Genomic DNA, 20,251 nt, shown 5'->3' with positions numbered 1-20,251 from the left:
CCATGGGGAACCTTATCAAATGCCTTATTAAAGTTCATATACACCACATCCACTGCTCTATCTTCATCAATGTGTTTTGTCACATCCTCAAAGAATTCAATAAGGCTTTTGAGGCATGACCTATCCCTCACAAAGCCATGCTAATTATCTCTAAACAAACTACGCTTTTCCAAATAAAGCCTGTCTCTCAGAATCCTCTCCAATAACTTGCCCACCACTGACTTAAGACCGACTGGTCTGTAATTCCCAGGGTTATCCCTATTCCCTTTCTGGTAAAAGGGAATAACATTTGCCACATCCAATCATCTGGTACTACTCCAGCAGACAATGAGGACACAAAGATCATCACTGAAGGCACAATCTCTTTTCCCGCTTCCTGTAGTAATCTTGGTTTTATCCTGTCTGGCCCTGGGGACTTTTCTATCATCCTGTTTTTCAAAGTTTTCAGCACATCCTCTTTCTTAACATCAATCTGATGAACATATCAGCCTGTTTCATGCTGTCCTCACAAATGACAAGGTCTGTCTCACTAGTGAATACTGAAGCAAAGTATTATTCAGGAGCTCCCCTACTTCCTCCAGCTCCAGGAACAAGTTCCCACCACTATCCCTGAACAGTCCTAACCTCACTCTAGTCTGAACCTCACTTGTTCCTTACATAAACGTAGAACACCTAGGGGTTTTCCTTAATCCTACCTGCCAAGGTTTTTTCATGCACCCTTCTAGCTCTCCTCAGTCCATTCTTCAGTTTCGCCCTGGCCACATTGGAACTCTCTACAGCCCTCTCTGATCCTTGTTTCCTCAACCTTAGGTAAGCTTCCTTCTTCCTTGACTAGGTGTTCCACAGAATTCCAGGAATTTGACCCAGCAAAGATGATGGAACATTGATCTATTTCCAAGTCAGGATGGTGAGTGGCCTGAAGGAAAATTGAAGATGATGTTCCCATGTATCTACTGCCCTTGTCCTTCTTGACAGAAATAGTTGTGCATTTGGAAAGCGCTATCTACTAAGAAGGTATCATCAACATTTTTCATCCAAAAATACTTGAGCTTTGCTCAAAATTTGGTTTTATACATCAAGCAGAATACAAAGTGAAGGTTATGACATTGGTTCCATGTTTTCTGGCATCCCATTCAGGACATTACTCGGTCAGTTGAATCATCTGTGCCATACTCAAGAACCACTTTGAACATTCAAACCATGCAACAGTTTCAAATTGCAACTGATGACACAACATGATTGGATAATGAACAACATTCTCTAATACCTCTTGAAAGCTTAGGAGAAATTTTACACATTTGTACCGGTATCAATTCTGTACTGTCCACATTGCACTCTGAACTTCAGCTCTTCCAAACCCCAGATTCTAAAAGATAGCAACTCCTGTTCCCCCACATTGTAGCCGCATATTGGTCCTACCTGGTCCAACAATACTATTATAAAGTTGAAGGTGTGTACTGTACCTTTAAGAGAAAGTGAATGCTGTTTTGCACTGATAGCTTACAATCACCTGTCATATGACGAGCTAGCAGTCTCAGAGTGTACTGGAAAACTGAAAATATGTAACATTTGGCTGTGAAATGGATACCGAGTTGGTTGCTGTTTTGACAACAATTCAAATAATTAGTTTAAATTATGACTGAGGATACTAAAACCCAGTTGAGTTTGAATTTATTGTTTTGCCAACAATGAGACGATCTGATGTTGGGGATATAAAAATGCAGGCATTTTGAAAATTGGAGACAGAGCAACTGCCATCGAAAGAGACCCATGAAATTAGGAAACACTATCAAAGATACCTTTCCATATGAAACATATTCATAGTAAAAAGAAAGAATATGAACAAGGGAGATCTTCAGCTGGAAGACGACAGACACTGGAGACAACATCCGCTGTACAGTTTGAAATTAAGTTGATAAAGTTTTAATAAGAGTTTTATTGGAACAGTATGTTGTATAGAGTTGAAGGCAGGTAATAAGCAGTTAAGAGAAAGGGGACTTAGAGTTGTGAAAAGTTGTTTTTTAATGTTCACTTTGAGAGTTAAAGAGTAAATTGGTATTATTTCCGTTAAATAATGGAATGTGAGAGTTCTCTATCACTGATTTCAACAGATTATGAGGCAAAGTGAGCTTTTCCTGGTGTTTGGTTTAATTAACAGAAGGGTTCACCGCTGTGTTGTAACAATACTTTGACTTCAAATTTTCCATTCTTGTTTTCAAATCCTATCCATGGCCTTGCCTTCCTCGATCACTGACCTGTTCCCCAACTTAACAATACCATGAAGCACTCTGTGTTTTCCAAGTTCTGGCCTTTTGTGAATCCCTGATGTTGTCATCACTCCATTAGTGACTGTACCATCAGGAGCCCAGCCCCCTGATCTGAAATTCACTACAACAATCTTTGTATCCCTCCATGCTCTCTTTGAGATACTCAATATAGTTTACCTCTTTGACAAAGCTCCTGGGCACCTATTCTCTTATCTCTTTGTGCGACTCAATGGTCACATTTTGTTCCATAAAGCTTTTTTGAATGTTTTACTACATTCAAGGTGCTATATAAATGCAAGTTGCTGTTGCTGCAGAGTTTTGACAGGAGCAAACTCCAATAATTTGGGTGGTGAGGTGAATGGAGATTGTTTTCACGGACTTTAATTACATGATAGTGTAAGGAAAAGATGTAGGTAGCATGGACGATGAATTAAGAAAGGCTCAAATTCCAAAGATGAATTCCTATTGCTCAAAGCTCTGTGACAAATGCCATCTCTTTGAACGCTACCTGGTGTAAAATTATAGCTCGGGGCACACCTTTTTGTGGAACTATTGTAATTCTGCCAAGAACTCATGTTGGCAGAGAGTTTCTGAGCTGACATGAGCAGTCATAAATCTGTCACTCTGTCCACTGCACGTTCCTGGAGAGAGTATCATCTCAATCCCCGACTGGATACGTTGGCTCTTGGGTTACAGAGCTCAACCCATCCCACCCGATCTCATGAACCAGGATTAGCATCTGAAGCAAGCCAGGCCCTGCAGTCAGCTTGCAAACATCTGGAAATCAGGCTTTTTTGCTTTGGATTTTTAATTTTATATGTAAATAAATCTTTTGTTGAAAGCTCAGCAAATTGGCAGCAACAAGGCAGCGCAAAGACACAGGGCTCAATATGACTTCCCAAAACATGAGGTTTATAGCAAGATAGGCAAAACCACAAACCGCAAGCCGTAAGTTCCACTTTACAGTCCTCTTTTGTACCAATCAGATGGAAACAGTTGCTTGCAATAAGTAGTTAATACCTGGACTAAACATAAGCCCTGGAGTCTCAGTGACAGGAAATTAATGTATGGCAGTAATAATGTCTCCTATTGATGGTGATGGCTTTCTTCAGCACCTGCTCCCATTCAAACATTTAATGATTTACTTCCACTGAGAGGTACTTCCATCAATTAACAGATAGCCTTTGTCTTTGAGCGGCCATGCAACTGGCTCAGAAGTAAAGGGAATCAAAAGCAATTGCCCCAACTAGGAGCTGACTCACGCCTGACCAGGAATTATTAAACGGGTGCAATAAAAGCTGCAATTTAAGTGACACTATAAACCGTGTAAGCAAGCACAAGTGCTACTTGAATCCCCATAGGCCTCCTCCATTAACCTATATTCTTATTACTTACTGCAAACCACCCATTACAATTGAGACTATGTACACACATCAGTCACAAAACTTACAGCAATGCTAACAGTACTTAAATCCAATGTGAAAATTACTTTGATTGATGTCATTACTGCAGAAATTGCTCTCCATGACTTCCAGGAAGACGTAATTAAGGAATTATTTTGCAGTTGGTTGTGGAAAAGTCACAGGGCCATTTCGAGAGAGGAAAAAAAGGCCTCATGTAGAAAATCACTTCTTATTCCTTTTTGCCAGATTGCTAAATCCGTCGGTGTACGTAACAAATGCTTGTATTTGAATCTTATGTATCACACACCAGATACGTACCGTTCAGCAAACAATTGACCTTTTGTTGTTTATCTCAAGCAGCATGAATACATTTGTAAATCAGCCAAGAGAAAATCCATGTCTGCTTATCACACTGCTCCTTGATCCTATTTCAATCAAAACACATTTGTTGTAAACCTGATTGCGGCAAAGTACCAATTTCTGCCACTAAGGCAGACAAAGGCGCATGGCTAAAATAATCCTGGCTGCATGTAGCCAATACTGTGTGTGTGAAATACCAAGTGGAAATTCACAGGCAGTAACTTGTGTCATGGCGTCTTTAGCTCTTACACAGAAATCCAAGGGGATTAATTTCTGAAATGCTTTTTCTTACCTGCCAGGTCCTCTCTGGAGGAGACCAGACGGGGTGAACTGTTCCCTGGTTCTATCTTCAAAGATAATCTGTACGTCAAGTGAAAGAGAGAGGGAAAAAAAAACACACAAGGCTTCAGTTAATCTGTGTGGGCTCATTGATCACAGAAAGGAAAACAGAAAATGTTCAATTTTCCTCTAAGGATTAAGCAGGAAGCACACTTTTTTCTCTCAAAGCGTAGCTGATTGTAAAGACAGTTGTTGGTCTTTGTGACATCAGGCATAAAACACACATCTGATCTCAATTGTCCCAGTAGGAATGAGGGTAATCCTGAGAGAGCTACAGAAACAGTTCAGAAGATGATGATAGATAGATGATACCAGTGGTTGAGAGATTTAGTTTTGGTTGAATAACTTCTTTTCAAACCCAATAGTAATCACAAACCTGCCATCTAAACAAGGGCTCTACACAATCCAAAAAATGATGTACATAATGTTGCTTCTGAGAAAAGTTTCACACATTTGTGCCGCTCTAAGTATTCCTTCATGGATGTCCCTCCCCCTGAGTGACAGAGCCTTCAAACTCTGCACTCAGGGGCTCTCACTCCACTCCCAGCCCTGGGCTCACACTTTCACGGAAACTCCTGAACTCCTTCAAAAAGGTGTACAAGCTTCCAGGGGGATCACAGCACCCAGTTTAAGAACCGCTGATTGATGCCTCAGTAAAGGGAAACACATAATATATAACAGAACGTTACTTCTCCGAGGAGACTTTCTGAAATATGGGAAGCCAATTGTCCATTCTCGAGATGTGAAAAATATTTCTATTTCTTTATGATTAACCACATGGCACAGCAATGTCACTCTTTAAATGTCATAACTATTCAAGTAATGATTTTTTTTTCTCCTGTGACCTTTGTGTATATGAACAAATCATTATGGTTCAAAACCTACTTATAGAATCAGATGATTACAGGACAGGAAGCCACAAAGCTAACTGTGTTTGTGCCAGCTCTCTGCACAATCAGTTCATCTAGTTCCACTCTCCGTACCGTCCTGTAATTTTCCCCGTTTCAGATATTCATGCAATTCTCTTTGAAAGCTGTAATCGAGTTTGCCTCCACTGAGTTCTCAGCAGTGCATTCCAGATCCTAATAATCTTCCTCAAGTCGGCATCATTCCTTTACCTGATCACCTTAAATCAGCGTCCTCTGGCTCTCAACCTTTCTGCCCATGGGAATGGTTTCCCCCTGGCCTCTCTAGCCAGACCCCTTTTGATTTTGCACACCACTATCAAATCTCCTTTTAATCTTCTCTTCTACAAGGAGAACAGTCCCAGATTCGCCAAGCTATCCATGCAATTGTACATACAACAGCTTGGAACATCTATTGCAAATGTACATGTAATAGCTAGGAACGTCTATTGCAATTGTACATATAGCAGCTGGTAAAGTCTATTGCAATTGTACATATAGCAGCTTGGAACATTTACTGCTTTTGTTTTTGTCCCTATCTCTTGAATGCAATGGCTTGTGTTGGGCTGTGACAATAAGACAGTTGGCTCTCCCAGTTTGTAATTCCACATGTGCTAGCTCATTCTGAGATCTGGTGTGAGTGCATGTTGTGGTGAGGTCTCAAGCTTGACAGCAGGTTAACTGACTGGGAGGGGCATCAGAGCAGAGTCCAACACTGTCCTCACATTTTTTTAAAATCAAGCTCAATGGATGGTCCTGTAGGAATAAGGTCACCAACCCTCCAGGATTGAACTAGAATCTCCCTGAATATTTCGTTCGGATGATGAGTCACTTGGACCTGAAACAGTAACTCTGTTTTCTCCCCACAGATGCTGATTAGATTAGATTAGATTACTTACAGTGTGGAAACAGTCCAACAAGTCCACACCAACCCGCCGAAGCGCAACCCACCCATACCCCTACATTTACCCCTTACCCAACACTACGGGCAATTTAGCATGGCCAATTCACCTGACTCACACATTTTTGGACTGTGGGAGGAAACCGAAGCACCTGGAGGAAACCCACACAGACACGGGGAGAATGTGCAAACTCCACACAGTCAGTTGCCTGAGGCGGGAATTGAACCCGGGTCTCAGGTGCTATGAGGCAGCAGTGCTAACCACTGTGCCACCCTGCCGCCCACGAGTTTTCCAGCAATTTGTCTTTTGTCCCATTTGCATGTATGCCAGATCTCACAGGCGTGGTTCAGCAGCCTACCCCCTCTATTGTCTCCCACCAGCCCCAACCCCCTGCACGGATTAAGGAGGATGGAACAACAGACACATAGATACCAGAAATGCAGGCCTTTGAGCTGCTACTGAACAGCACTGGGCTGTCAAAGTTTCTGAAAATACCATGAAGGCCATGTCTTAATGAGAACTCTGACAGACCTTCGTATCTATAGGCTCTCAAGCCCAGAACCTTGCCTAAGTTTCTTTGATGCTTCACCTTTGGACCATACGACCATAAAACATTGAAGAAGTGGATCATTCAGCCCAGTGAATCCGCTCTACCTTTCAGTGAGAACATCGCGGATCGGAAACCCTCAATTCCACTTTCTTGCCTTTTCCTTCTAATCTTTGATGCCTTGGCCAAGTAAAAGTCTGATGACCTCGGCCTTGAATTTAGTAAATGATGCAGACCCAATAACCCAACAGATTCACAACCTTCAGAAGACATCCCTCCCTATCTCGCTCCTAACTGGGCAGCTCTTCTCAGATTATTGCCTCTGCTCCTAGATTGTCCCAGAAGAGGAATGATTTCTCTGCATCTCCTCTGTCAAGCCCTCTAAGTATTTTACACGTTTCAATAAGGCCTTTTCTCAATCTTCTAAACTCCAGTGAGTACAAACCCAAGCTACTCAACTGCTCCTTGTGAGAAAATCCCTCCATTTCAGGACGGACCGAGTGAACCATCTCTGGACTGCCCCCAATGCCAGTATACCTTTCTTTGGATAAGGGGACCAAAACTGTTGACCGCCTTCTAGGTGCCGTCTAATTCACGCCGTCTATAGTTTTATCAAAGCCTCCCGAATTGAATACTCCATCTATTTTTAAAAGTGATGCTGATGGGAGATCAGAATTGTGTCCTCTTGTCTCATGGAAAGGCCTACGCCAGACCTGAGCATACTTTAGTTACAAGCCCAAACGCGTAACTATGGGGAAGTGTCAGAGGAGCATAAACATCGGAAGAGCCCAAATAATCCCAAATGATTTGTGCCTAAGTCAAAGATTGCATGTAATACACAAACAGCATTGAAACAACTCTTGCTTCCCTATTTTATAAATCAAACAGCTTGACAGGGGTCAAACTGAGACATATTTACAGACTTTGGAGAATGTAAGCAAAAATTCAATTTATAAACAACATCATAATTGAAAGATCATGTTCCAATATTTCATAATCCACTTTTATTAAAGATAAATATTTCAATGACCGTGCCATTACTAATGTTCTCTTTTTATGGTTTGCCATAGTTAGCATTTTCAAAAAGTGTGGTGCTAGAAAAGCACAGCAGGTCAGACAGCACGCAAGGGACAAGAGAATTGACATTTTGGGCATAATCCTTTCATCGAGAAAGTGTGGGGGGGTTGGAGGGGCTGCTGAGAGATAAATGGGGGGGTGGAATGGGGCTGGGGGGTCAAAAGGTAGTTGGGAAGGCATGATGGTGATAGGTCAGAGTGGAGGCTGGAACAGTTAGGTGAGAAGGAAGATGGACAGATTGTACAGTTTCAGAGGGCAGTGCCGAGTTAGAAGGTGGAACTGGGATGAGGTGGGGAAAGGGCGATGAGGACACTGGTGAAACCGAGGTTGATGCCATGGGGTTGGAGGGTCCCAAGGTGGAAGATGAGGTGTTCTTCCTCCAGTCATCAGGTAGCAAGGATTGGCCTTGGAGGAGGCCCAGGACTTGTGTGCCTTTGGCGGAGTGGGAGGGGCAGTTAAAGTGGTCAGCGATGGGGCAGTGGGGTTGTTTGGTGCATGCCCCAGAGATGTTCGAAACATTCTGCAGGTTGGCGCCCTGTCTACGCCAATGTAGAGGAGACCACATCGAGAGCAACGGACACAGTAGATGAAGTGTTTAAAGGTGCAGGTAAATTTTTGCTGGCTGTGGAAGGTTCCTTTGGGGTCTTGGACAAAGGTGAGATGGAGGGTGGAGGTGTGGGTGCAGGTTTTACACCCCTTGCAGTGGCAGGGAAAGGTGCCAGGAGTGGTTGTTGGGGGTGTGAACCTAACAAGGGAGTCACGGAGGGAGTGGTTTTACAGAATACTGATAGGGGTGGGGAGGGAAATATATCCCGGGTGGTGGTGCCTGATTGTAGGTGGTGGAAGTGGTGCAGGATAATGTGTTGTATCTGGAGATTAGTGGGGTGGAAGATGAGGACTGGGGGGTTCTATCCTTGCTGCAGTTCGAGGGATGGGGTTTAAGGGCAGAGGTACACAAAGTGGAAGACAAATCCAAGCCACCTGATGCCTCGATGAAGAATGCCTCATCTTCCAGCTTGGGACCCTCCAACTGCACGGCATCAACCTCAATTTCACCAGTTTCCTCACCTCCCATCCCCCAAATCATCCTAGATCCAACTCTGCAACATACGTGCCACGCACCCTCCTCCACCCCACCCACTCTTGAATGAAGGGCATATGCCCGAAATGTCGACTCTCCTGCTCCTCGGATGCTGCCTGACCTGCTTTACATTACCAGTGCCACAGTTTTCAACCCGGATCTCCAGCATTTGCAGTCCTCACTTTCTCATAGTTCACATTTACCATACCTACTGCCTTATTGCTAGTTTTGAATTTGGTTGAAATTCTCTCTCTCACAATTAGTGTTTTTAACAAGACTGAGTAACTGTCTTGGACCAGGATTGTAATAAATATTACAAAACACCAACAGCACAGCAAATCGGAAATGTGAACAGTAAATCCTGCAAACACCCAGAGGACCTGAAGCAAAATCATACTTTAGATTAGATTCCCTAGAGTATGGAAACACCTCTGTCTTTGGCCCAACAAGTCCACACCGACCCTCTGAAGAGCCAACCCATTTGCCTACCCTGTATAATGCACCTAACACTATGGGCAATTTAGCATGGCCAATTCACCTAACCTGCACATTTTTGGACTGTGGGAGGAAACTGGAGCACCCGGAGGAAACCCACACAGACACGGGGAGAATGTGCAAACTCCACACAGACTGTAACCTAAAAGGGGAATCAAACCCAGGTCCCTAGCACTGTGAGGCAGAAAATAACCATTGGATTCTTCAATACCATGGTATCCACACGCAGTTTCTTATGTTATGGGAAATAACTTAAGCATTGCCATATAAGGTAAAAAATCCTATTGGAGGTAAGCTCACACCACTGAGAATTCCTGCATGTTTCAGTTCATGATAAAATTCTCTCTCAGGGGAGAGGAATTAGGGTGGCACGGTGGCTCAGTGGTTAGCACTACTGCTTCACAGCATCAGGGACCCAGGTTCAATTCCCGCCTCAGGCAACTGTCTGTGTGGAGTTTGCACATTCTCCCCATGTCTGAGTGGGTTTCCTCCGGGTGCTCTGGTTTCCTCCCACAGTCCAAAGATGTGCAGCTTAGGTGAATTGGCCATGCTAAATTGCCCATGGTGTTAGGTGCATTAGTCAGGGGTAAATACAGGTAGGGGAATAGGATGTGCAGGTCAGGTGGATTATCATGGGACATACAGGGTTACAACAATGGGGTGAGGGGAGTGGTAGGCTCCTTGGAGGAGCAGTGTGGCCTGCTCCCACACTGGAAGGTTTCTATGAATCTGAGCTCCACCTCTGCAACAAACAGGTGTTGGCAGCAACCTCAGATCCAGAAGGTTGGTGGGTTCAAGTCCCAACCAGAGATTTCCTTTGCGAGACGTTAAACCGCCTGTTCTCTCAGATGAACGCAAGAGATCCCACTGATCAGCAGAGTTATCCCTCAGGGTCCTTGCCAATATTTTCCCTCAATTAACAAACCAAAAAGTTTAGTTAGCAAAATACTAGTTATCTAGTTATTATCGTTTTTGTGGAATTTGAAATTGGCTGTTTCATTTAGGCGGTGATGACAACTGAAAAGTCTGTGATCATCTGCAAATTGCTTTGCCAGATCCGGAGGTTGTGAAAGGTGCTATATCAATGCAAGTTCTTTCCTTCCGAGTGAATTTGGCGATCACCTTTGTCATGTCAACTAGTTGATAAAACAAAGGAGGAGAAACTAGGGATCATTTGCTGAATGACAGTTAGGTTGCTGGATAGCTTTCTCCCAGTGTTCAGGATACTCTCCTGAAACAGCAATTAGGTGCATTGAACATGCAGGCCAGGGTCCGAATACTACTCTTTGACCCTCAATGCAAAATAGGTCACCAGCAGAACGAGCAGACACCTCCTATATTTCCTCCAGTTCATCAGAGGCCCGATTAGCTAGAGACAGGCAATAGACGTTAGCCTAGCCTGTGATGCCTAATCCCACAAATGAAGAAGTTTCTTAAAAAGCCATTCTTTCAGGACACAGCTCACAAAATGGTAAGAAGACATTAGCTTATGAGTTTTCATTAACTATTCCATTGACAATTTTAATCTACATTGTATTTAATTGTCAACTCATGCCTGCTGCTATGCAGGCAGTAAAGTGTGGATACACTCGCCAGTCTTGTGTGAGCTCCATCCATCGCTTGAAGTGTAGACCTGTAATGTGTCTTTTTCAGTGAAAGCAGAATTCCTTCCCCCATCCCACCCCCCGTCTTACATTAATAATACTTTGAGCTACCACTGAGAGTACAGCAAGGAGCAGATGGAAACACTACTGTGTGTTCTTTCCTTTAAAAAATGGAATGCCTGTGGTTTTTCAAAGACAGTGGATCTCTGTGTGGACAGGACATCAGCTTAACAAGCATTATTGTTGGCTACAAAGACCCCGGAATCTTTGTAAAGTGGTGGATGCAAGGCCTAGTTTGGCTGCTCTTGATTGCATTGTTGGAATGAGGCACAGATTGCAGACCAGACAGCAATGATATCTTTAAAACAGTTCATGATGTCCAGACATAGCCATGTTCTGGTATAAAGTTACCCAAGTCACCTTCAATCCCTCTCTTTATCTGTGGTGTCAGTCAGTTGTGTTTGTAACATCAGTAAGTTGACTGTGTGTCAGGCTGTGATATTATAGCCTTGAAATAAGTAGCTTTGTAAATACATTTCAGCAATCTGGCTCAAGAAGGAATTGACTATCTGCAGCATATGTTATGCAGATTGACATATGGTTAACCATGAGGACCACCATCCAATGGAAAACGTGAAAACCACAGTGTGGGGTTCTGTACCACAAGCAGTGCCGTGAGCCCAAACTCTCACTAGCAATCATCTTCGAGAAGCACTGCATCATTAACAACATCGGGGGAACAGACATGGTGCTATTTTCAAGCACAGTCTTATTTCAACCAGGAATGACATAACTTCTTGCAGAGACATCACACTCCCAGTTCAAACTGAAGGATCAAAGCATTCATGTTCATGGAGATTGTGTGGAAATCGTTGATAGCGGACAATTATTTTCACACTGCCAGCTGACACATCTGTTGTAAGCGCTTTCCCGCTTGCACTGGGTTCCCAGTTTGTATCCTGGTGAGTTTTAAACCCTCCGCACTGGCAGCTGTTCATCTTGAACCTATCAGATATCACTCAGGTCAGGAGGTGGATAGCCAAGGAATCCTTTTTTCCAATGACATTATTCTCCTGGAATGTGGTTATTGTTTTCAAGGCCAGCTTTTATCCCAAATTGCCCTTGAACTGAATTGCTTGCTTGGCCATTTTAGATGGCATCTGAGGAAGATTCAAGCAATGTCCTGACCACACTCCGGTAAGGATTGCCTTCTGCAAAGAGCATTAGTGAACCAGATGGGTTTATGACAGTTGATCATAGCTTCATGGTCTCATTACTGAGACGACATTTCAAGAACATTTTTATTAATTGGATTTAAAATCCTCCAGATGCTGTGCTTGGATATTTAAGGACTAATGAATGCAAGGCTCGAACATCTCATCCCTGCAGCTACATGATTCATTTCCACTGAGACTCCAGCACTGATTAATTAACTCCAGCCTCACTGATTCCAGCCCCACACGAACAGATGGATTGAAGGCACTACTGAGGGTGCAGGAAAGATATAGGAGTATGATTCCAGGCGTCAGGAATGTAGAAAAATATTTTTGAGAAACTGCAACTTGTTCTCCTCAGGGAAGGAATAATCAAAAAGAGATTTGATCGAGGTGCTCAAACATATGAGAAGGCTGGACAGAGTAAATTGTGAGAATTTGTTTCCATTGAGAAAGGAGCGTGATCCAGGGGCACGGATCTAAGATCGAGATTCCAAGGGGAGGCATGGATGTAAGGTCGAGATCCTGAAGGCGGGGGAGGGGTACGGCTGTAGGATTGAGGTCCTGGGAACATTGCTGTAAGGAATTTGGCAAAAGGAGCTGTCGGTGATCTGAGGACAAACCTGTTTATACAGTGAGTGGTTTGGGTCTGGAATGCACTGCCTGAGATGGTGGTGGAGGCAAAGTCAACCAAAACATCCAGAAAAGAAATGATAATTGTCTGACAAGGGAAAACCTGGAGGGCTGACAGGAAAAGATTAGTGAGGGGAATTAACGGAGTGGTTTCTGTCTTGCATCTGTATGGGCCATTGGCAATAACACTCCTCCTTCTGCGTTATCACCGTGCAACGATTCTAACTAAATATATTGTACTTCATCTCTTTAATTTGGGACTAATTTAATACACTGATTGTAAATGCATCCAGAGAGCTTGTCCTATCTCAAAACTCTAAAAGGTTGTAATTATTGTACTACACCCTTGTGAATTATTGCACTCTAACATGATTCAAAAGAATGGTTGAGACCTAAGGGAATGAGGGAATAACTGATGGATATATTAATGTCGAGTTAATTGGGTTTGAAATGATTGTACAAGTATGGAGAGCTAGTAACCCATGGAGTGAGGGTTTTATGAAATGTAGCTAACTGAAATAAAGTGGGGACTTCAATTCTATTTGAATACAATTATCATTTGGAGTATAACGTTAACTTTTACTGATATGCCATAAAAAGCATTCTATCTGGATGCACACAGCTTTGCATGGCAACTGGTCTTCCCAGGTGTGTGAGAAGCTAGAGATTTGTGAACACAGCCCAGTCCATCACACGAGCCAACCTTCCATCCATTGACTCCATCTACACTTCTCACTGCTTCACAAAGGCAGCCAACATCAAAGACCCCTCCCACCCACGTTATAACTCTTCCACCGGCAGAAGGTACAAAAAGCTTAAACACACACACCAACAGGTTCAAGAACAGCTTCTTCCCCGCTGTTATTACACTCCTGAATGGCATCTCAAATTTCAATTCTAATGTTGATCTTTCTTTCGGTGAAGTTTCTTTGCCTACTGTGTAGCCCTCGCTCTGTTCTATCACCCTATGATCTTTGTATGTCAAAACTTTGCAATGTACCGAGGTACATGCGACAAGAATAAATCAAATCAAATCAAATCAAATCAATTGCTAAATAACAGGGGGAGATCAGGAAATATTTATAGTGATTTTTCCCCCAAATTTGTGCTGCTTATTTGTAGATACGAGGGACTGAACTGCTGGGATGCACCTCCACCTCATTCCTGTCCTTCCCCTACACAGACATCAGGGAATTGTTGTGGGCTGATGATCAGTGAAAACAGTGGAGATGTTGGAGCTGGTCTCTTGACCATCCAGCCAGAGCTACAGCAACTCACTCTGAATACTAATGTGAACTGGGTGCCATTAACAACTGCTGCTGCAGACACAATTATAATTCAATGCTGTTATAAGCTAATATGATCTGATGAAGGCCTGACACCTAATGGAATGAAGGAATAAGCAAGGGTGATGTGAGGGAAAAAAAACACGACAAATAGTTAGGGTAAGGGGTTGGTTAGCTTAGATGCTGCTTTGTGATTCAGAGTAATGCCAACAGCATGGGTTCAATTCCTGCACCAGCTGAGGTTACCAAGAATGCCACTCCTTCTCAACCTCTCCCCTCAGCACAGGTATGGTGACTCTCAGGTTAAACCATCTACAGTCATGTCTCTCTCATAAGAAAGCAGCCCTATGGTCAGATTATGGCGACTTTACCCTTACATAGAAGTAAATCCCACTGTTTGGAATTGTGGTGGAGGTACGTTCAATTGAGGCATTCAAAAGGGCATTGGATGCTTATTTGGATCGAAACTATATGCAGGGAAATAGGGAAAAGGCAGGAGATTGGCAGTAGGCAATAGAGCTACTGCAGATATGATGGGTCAATCTGTGATTCAATAGAAGTCTATTTTATCCTACAATGGGTATTTGTGCTGGTAATAAATACATTCTGAAGTTAGAGTATTTTAGAATAATTACTCGGTTTGTTTCTGGGAGAAGATGAGGACTGTAGATACTGCAGATCAGAGCTGGAAATGTGTTGCTGGAAAAGTGCAGCAGGTCAGGCAGCATCCAAGGAGCAGGAGAATTGACTTTTCGGGCATGAGCCCTTCTTTCCTGAAAAAGGGCTTATGCCCGAAACGTCGATTCTCCTGCTCCTTGGATGCTGCCTGACCTGCTGCACTTTTCCAGCAACACATTTTCAGCTCGGTTTTATTCTGGCCATACTAACATTACAGGCATGAATCTGTAAACTACAACCTACAGCATTCAAATTAGAAAGTAATTAAATCCCCTCCTCAACCCTCATGTATAACAATGGATACTGCATTTAATTAGTAACATAGAAAAGCTGTTATTTGGAGGGGCCCTTCCCCATGCACTGGGAGGCCTGGGTTCACAGGTGGGTAATAATGTTTCTGAACAGTTTGATTAGGAAAAATAGGTTAAATAAACTTAATTTTTTAAAGAAGGCATAATGAGGATAATTTGGGGTTGGAACAAGTTGGAAACATTTCCTTAGCTTAAGTCACGACAAATCTCCCCATCGCTTGTGGATTATATTTTGTGACATAGCTCCTGCACAAACAGTCAGCGTTCTACCACATTAGCTGTACAGTTTCTCTTCAGATAGAAGCTGCAGTAGGTAGTGTCAACTCCAGCACTGCACAGCCAAGTCTAGTCTACCCCTCACCAAACGTACATACTAGCAATAAAGAGAAGGATGTTTCTTCTCAATAAAAAGGCAAACCGCAACACATCTGAAAATGTGTTGCTGGAAAAGCGCAGGTCAGGCAGCATCCAAGGAACAGGAGATTCGACGTTTCGGGCATAAGCACTTCATCAGAAACCGCAACAAATCTGCCTACATTCCCAATATATTAATTAACAGGTAAAAGGAGGATTGGATATCCTTCAGATCTAGAGAACTCTTTGGTTCACTGCTTTAATCGCTCAAAGCATCATAGACCCTCTAATGATGAACAAAGCTGTGAATCGGTAGAAGTCACCACCTCTTTGTGTTGGCCTCATTGTTTAAAGAAGGATATACAAATATAAACTAATAAAGAGTGCAACAAGAATTGCAATGAAAATTAAATAAGGGCCAATTAAAAACAAAATAGAAGACAGGAAGAGAAAAGAGGAGTAAAGAGAGTTATGTAATAATTTCCGAATTGGCTGCACTCTTTACACAGGATAAGTACTGCTGCTGATATCCTGCACAGCTTCATGCCAATGTCCTTAGCTCATAATGAGATACATGTAGGCGCAGGCCAAATTGTTCTGCTCTGGCCAATCATTGCCTTATTATCTTATCATTACCACGACAGAAATGTAAATTGTAAATAATTACCTAAATTTCAGAACAAAACATTGTATAAAATTTAGATTCCCAAAGTGTCTGACAGGGCAACGAGGAGGGAGGCTTCAGAAATGATCCAAGGCTTTCTTAAAGAAAAGGGGAGGCAGTAGGTATCGAGAACGCAGTGCTGGAAAAGCACAGCATGTCAGATAGCACTGAGGAGCAGAAGAATCGTCGTTTCGGGCATAAGCCCTTCATCAGGAATGAGCCTGTGATGCTGCCTGACCTGCTGCGCTTTTCCAGCACTACACTCTCGACTCTGATCTCCAGCATCTGCAATCCTCACTTTCTCCCTGAGGTGGTAGGTGGCCAGGCAATGCCAAAATATCAGGCTGTGGTGACCAAAGGCTTTCCGATCTTATTGAAGCACATAAACTCATTCAAACATAGAAGATCCTGAGGGAGCATGTTAGGTTGAGTGATGAAAGGATGTTGAAACCTTGTGGAAGAGACCAGAAATAGGGGCATTGTTCAAAAACACGTTGTTCCATTTAATATGGAGATTAGGAAGGCTGTGTTATACTCTCAGACTATCAAAAGCCTATAAAACTCTCTTCCCCAGACAGTAGCGGGGGCAAGGTCATTGAACATTTTTGAGAGAGTAGATAAATTATTGACTTAACAGAGGGGTCAAAGGTGAGGTGCATGGGATAGGTGGCAATATGGAGTTGAGGCCACAATGACATCAGCGTGAATGTAGAACATAGAACAATACAGTGCAAAACAGGCCCTTTGGCTCTCAATGTTGCACCGACCTGTGAACTATTCTCAGCTCATCCCCCTACACTAAGTCAAAATCATCCATGTGCTGATCTAAGGATTGTTTAAATCTCTCTCATGTGGCTGAGTTGACTACATTAGCAGCTAGGGCATTCCACACCCTTTTCACTCTCTACATAAAGAACCTGCCTCTGACATCTGTCTTAAAACTATCACCCCTCAATTTGTAGCTATGCCCCCTCGTACAAGCTAACGCCATCATCCTCGGAAAAAGACTTTCACTGTCTACCCTATCTAATCCTCTGATCATCTTGTATGTCTCTATCAAATCCCCTTTCTTCTTTCCAATGAGAACAGACCCAAGTCTCTCAGCCTTTCCTCAAAAGACCTTCCCTCCAGACCAGGCAACATCCTGGTAAATCTCCTCTGCACCTTTTCCAATGCTTCCACATCCTTCCTGACCAGAACTGTACACAATATTCCAAGTGTGGCCGCACCAGTGCTTGGTAGATCAGGCCTGAAGGGCTGATGAGCCTCGGCTTGCTGATTTGTTTTGATGTGAGTGCTGCTGAAGTGGAGGAAAGGGAACAGAGACAAAGCAGTTGAGGCTCTGAGGAACAAGCTGGGATTGGAGGACAATTGCTGAGCTTCTCAGTGATGCCCACCTCTCATGATCTGATGAGAAAGCCCACCTGAGTCAAGCTGACAACAAAAAGAGTGACGAATTAGTGTAGCATTTATAAATCGTATCGAAGTTCTGCAGTCTTCAGTTCTTGCATTTACTGAAATGGCAGCAAAGTGACAATAGACACAATTACCTTCTTTTCTCCCCCAAAGTGATTCCACTGACAGATTAGTGGGGCTGTGATAAAGGGGTGCAAAAAGCCAATACAAACTAAACTGACACTCTCAATTTTCTGATTTTATTCCTGCCTTTCAGCCTGGGAACATGAGGAGTTACTGAGCTGGGGAACTCTAGAAGCAGAAAGTACAGTCATTTATCCAGCCATCACTTTAACTATGAAATAAACACAGCTTCATCCTCAGTCATTCCTCACAGCTTGTCCTATCATAGTGTCATCACATGCAAGCAGAAACAAAACATGCATACACAGAAATACAGACAAAAGGGCCCTGGAGTTCATCAGAAAGCTTTTTTTTGAGGTTGGCTAGATTTCTGACAGATGTTCCAAACAAATGTATCGAGAAACTCTCAAAAGTAGGTTAATGGCTGCCTGATGTGGAGCAGGAGCCCATTCTTCCCCTGCTGTGATACACTTATGTGTCAAAGCCTAGTGATCTCAGACACTCATTGTGTTTTATAAATATCTTGCAAATGATTGATTTACAGAAGAAGCACTAACGACAAAGATGCTCTCGGTTTCTCACCAGTTGTAAACAAACTTGCTCAAAACTCCAGCAAAATCAGTTTTCTTCGAAGCATGAAGGGTGTTTAGAGTTGTTATGTTGTTGGGCTCTGTGGAAAGCACCAAGGGGGTATCTTAGGGGATGCTTCTTTTATGCACAGGACTGCAAAGGATACACAACCATAGAAAGAGTCCATGCAACCCATCAAGTCCAGGCCAGCAGATTTATGCTCCACTCGACCCTCCTCCCTCTTTCCTTATTTTATCAACTATCACAGCCCTCTATTCCCTACTCTTCCAAATGTTAGTTCAGCTTTCCCTTTGATACATCGTTATTATTCACGTTAACCATTCTCTGTGGTAGCAAGTTCCATATGCTCACCACCGTTTGGATAAAGAAGTTCCTTCTGAATTCCCAGTTGGATTCTTGGTGGCTTTTATACTGATGGCCTCCAGAGTACTCCTTCCCACAAGCAATTCTTTCTGTGCTAAAGGTTCAATTATTTTATTTCTGAGAGATAGACAATGGTCTGACTAATTAATCCATTTTCATAAGACGTAGGCCATTCAGCCCATCAGGTCTGCTCCGCCTCTCAATGAAATTATGACACATCTGCTATCCCTTAACTCCACTTGGGGAAGGTGAAGGCCTAGTGGTTTTGTCACTGGACTGTTAATCCAGAGACTCAGGTATTGTCCTGGGGACCTGGGTTCAAATCCCACCATGGCAGAGGGTAGAATTTGAATCCAATAACAACCTGGAATTAAGAGGTTAATGATGACCATGATAACGTTGGTGATTGTCAGAAAAACCCACCTAATTCCCAAAGGTCCTTTAGGGAAGGAAACTGCTGTCCTTACTTGGTCTGGCCTACTTGTGACTCCAGACCCACTGCAATGTGGCTGTCTCTCAACTGCCCTCTGGGCAATTAGGAAGGGGCAATAAATGAATTATCCCATAATTATCCTCATCCCATAAATGAATTAAAAAACTTCTCTGCCTTTTCTCAAAATGCTTGATTCCTTTACAGGACAAGCACCAGATAAACGGTATGGCACTGCCATGACAAGACAATCCCACAACATTGGTAACTTGGCTGCTGTTGTCTTATTCTTAAAGATGTTGAGGGAGAAAAAGGAAGTGGTTTAGCCTAGTCTCCAAAACGGTGAGGCCTTTTTACAGGTGGCAGTGAATGAGGACAGCTGTAATTGATGAAATAACGGTGGCTCAGCGGTTAGCACAGCTGCCTCAGTGCCAGGGACCCAGGTTCGATTCCACCCTTGCGTGACTGTCTGTGTGGAGTTTGCATATTCTCCCAATGTCTGTGTGGGTTTCCTCCAGGTCCTCCCACAATCCAAAAGATGTGCAGGTCAGGTGAATTGGCCATGCTAAATTGCCCGTAGTGTTCAAGGATGTATAGGTTAGGTAATAGGGGAGGGGAATGGATCTGGGTGGGGTACTCTTCGAGGGGTCGGTGTGAACTTGTTGGGCCAAATGGCCTTGTTTCCACACTGTAGGGAATCTATGAACACTGGAATGAAAACCTTTCTACCTTAATGCATTTGAAACAAATACCTTTCAAGTTGTTAGGCTATGCATGACAACAGAGTACCAATAGTTGTTAAATGTTGAAGCTAGGCTTAACCTAATATCGGTCTTCAATTCAAAACACTCCATTCTCTCATGACAGAGGTCCACTCCTGACTGTGTTTATGCAACAATTGTTAATTGCTCCATCAAGAAAGTATAATATAAGCTGAAATCTCAACAGCTGGCATATTTAAAAATAAAGCAAACTTCAGATTTTACAAACTAATACCTTGTTCAAGTATATTTACAATAGTTTAAGTATTTTAAAATGAATTATGTTTCAGATTATTTCAGGAGTCATACTTACAAAAACAGCTTGCATTGATATCGTACCTTCAGGCAGCAAAATTTTCCAAGATGCTGCAAAAGAACAATCTCACACTGGCACTGGGCTGAAGGAGGAGATGTCAGGCCAGGGGACCAAGTGCTTTGTCAATGAAT

At 43.0% G+C, this 20,251-nt stretch overlaps 1 protein-coding gene across 5 annotated transcripts in view; it reads right to left on the bottom strand.

The window, feature by feature from the left end:
• Window positions 1-20,251, bottom strand: part of LOC132825862 (ras-specific guanine nucleotide-releasing factor RalGPS1-like) — a 781,992-nt gene that overhangs the window by 180,650 nt on the left and 581,091 nt on the right. For all 5 annotated transcript variants that reach the window (XM_060841441.1, XM_060841437.1, XM_060841440.1 and 2 more), the window contains one exon: window positions 4,323-4,390. In XM_060841441.1, coding sequence (XP_060697424.1) covers window positions 4,323-4,390 — 68 coding nt within the window. The remainder of the gene's footprint in view (window positions 1-4,322; window positions 4,391-20,251) is intronic.

Source organism: Hemiscyllium ocellatum, chromosome 21 (genome assembly GCF_020745735.1).
Source record: "Hemiscyllium ocellatum isolate sHemOce1 chromosome 21, sHemOce1.pat.X.cur, whole genome shotgun sequence".
Lineage (NCBI taxonomy): Eukaryota > Metazoa > Chordata > Chondrichthyes > Orectolobiformes > Hemiscylliidae > Hemiscyllium > Hemiscyllium ocellatum.
Note: the sequence above shows the minus strand (reverse complement) of the source record. Positions and strands in the feature narration are given on the sequence as shown.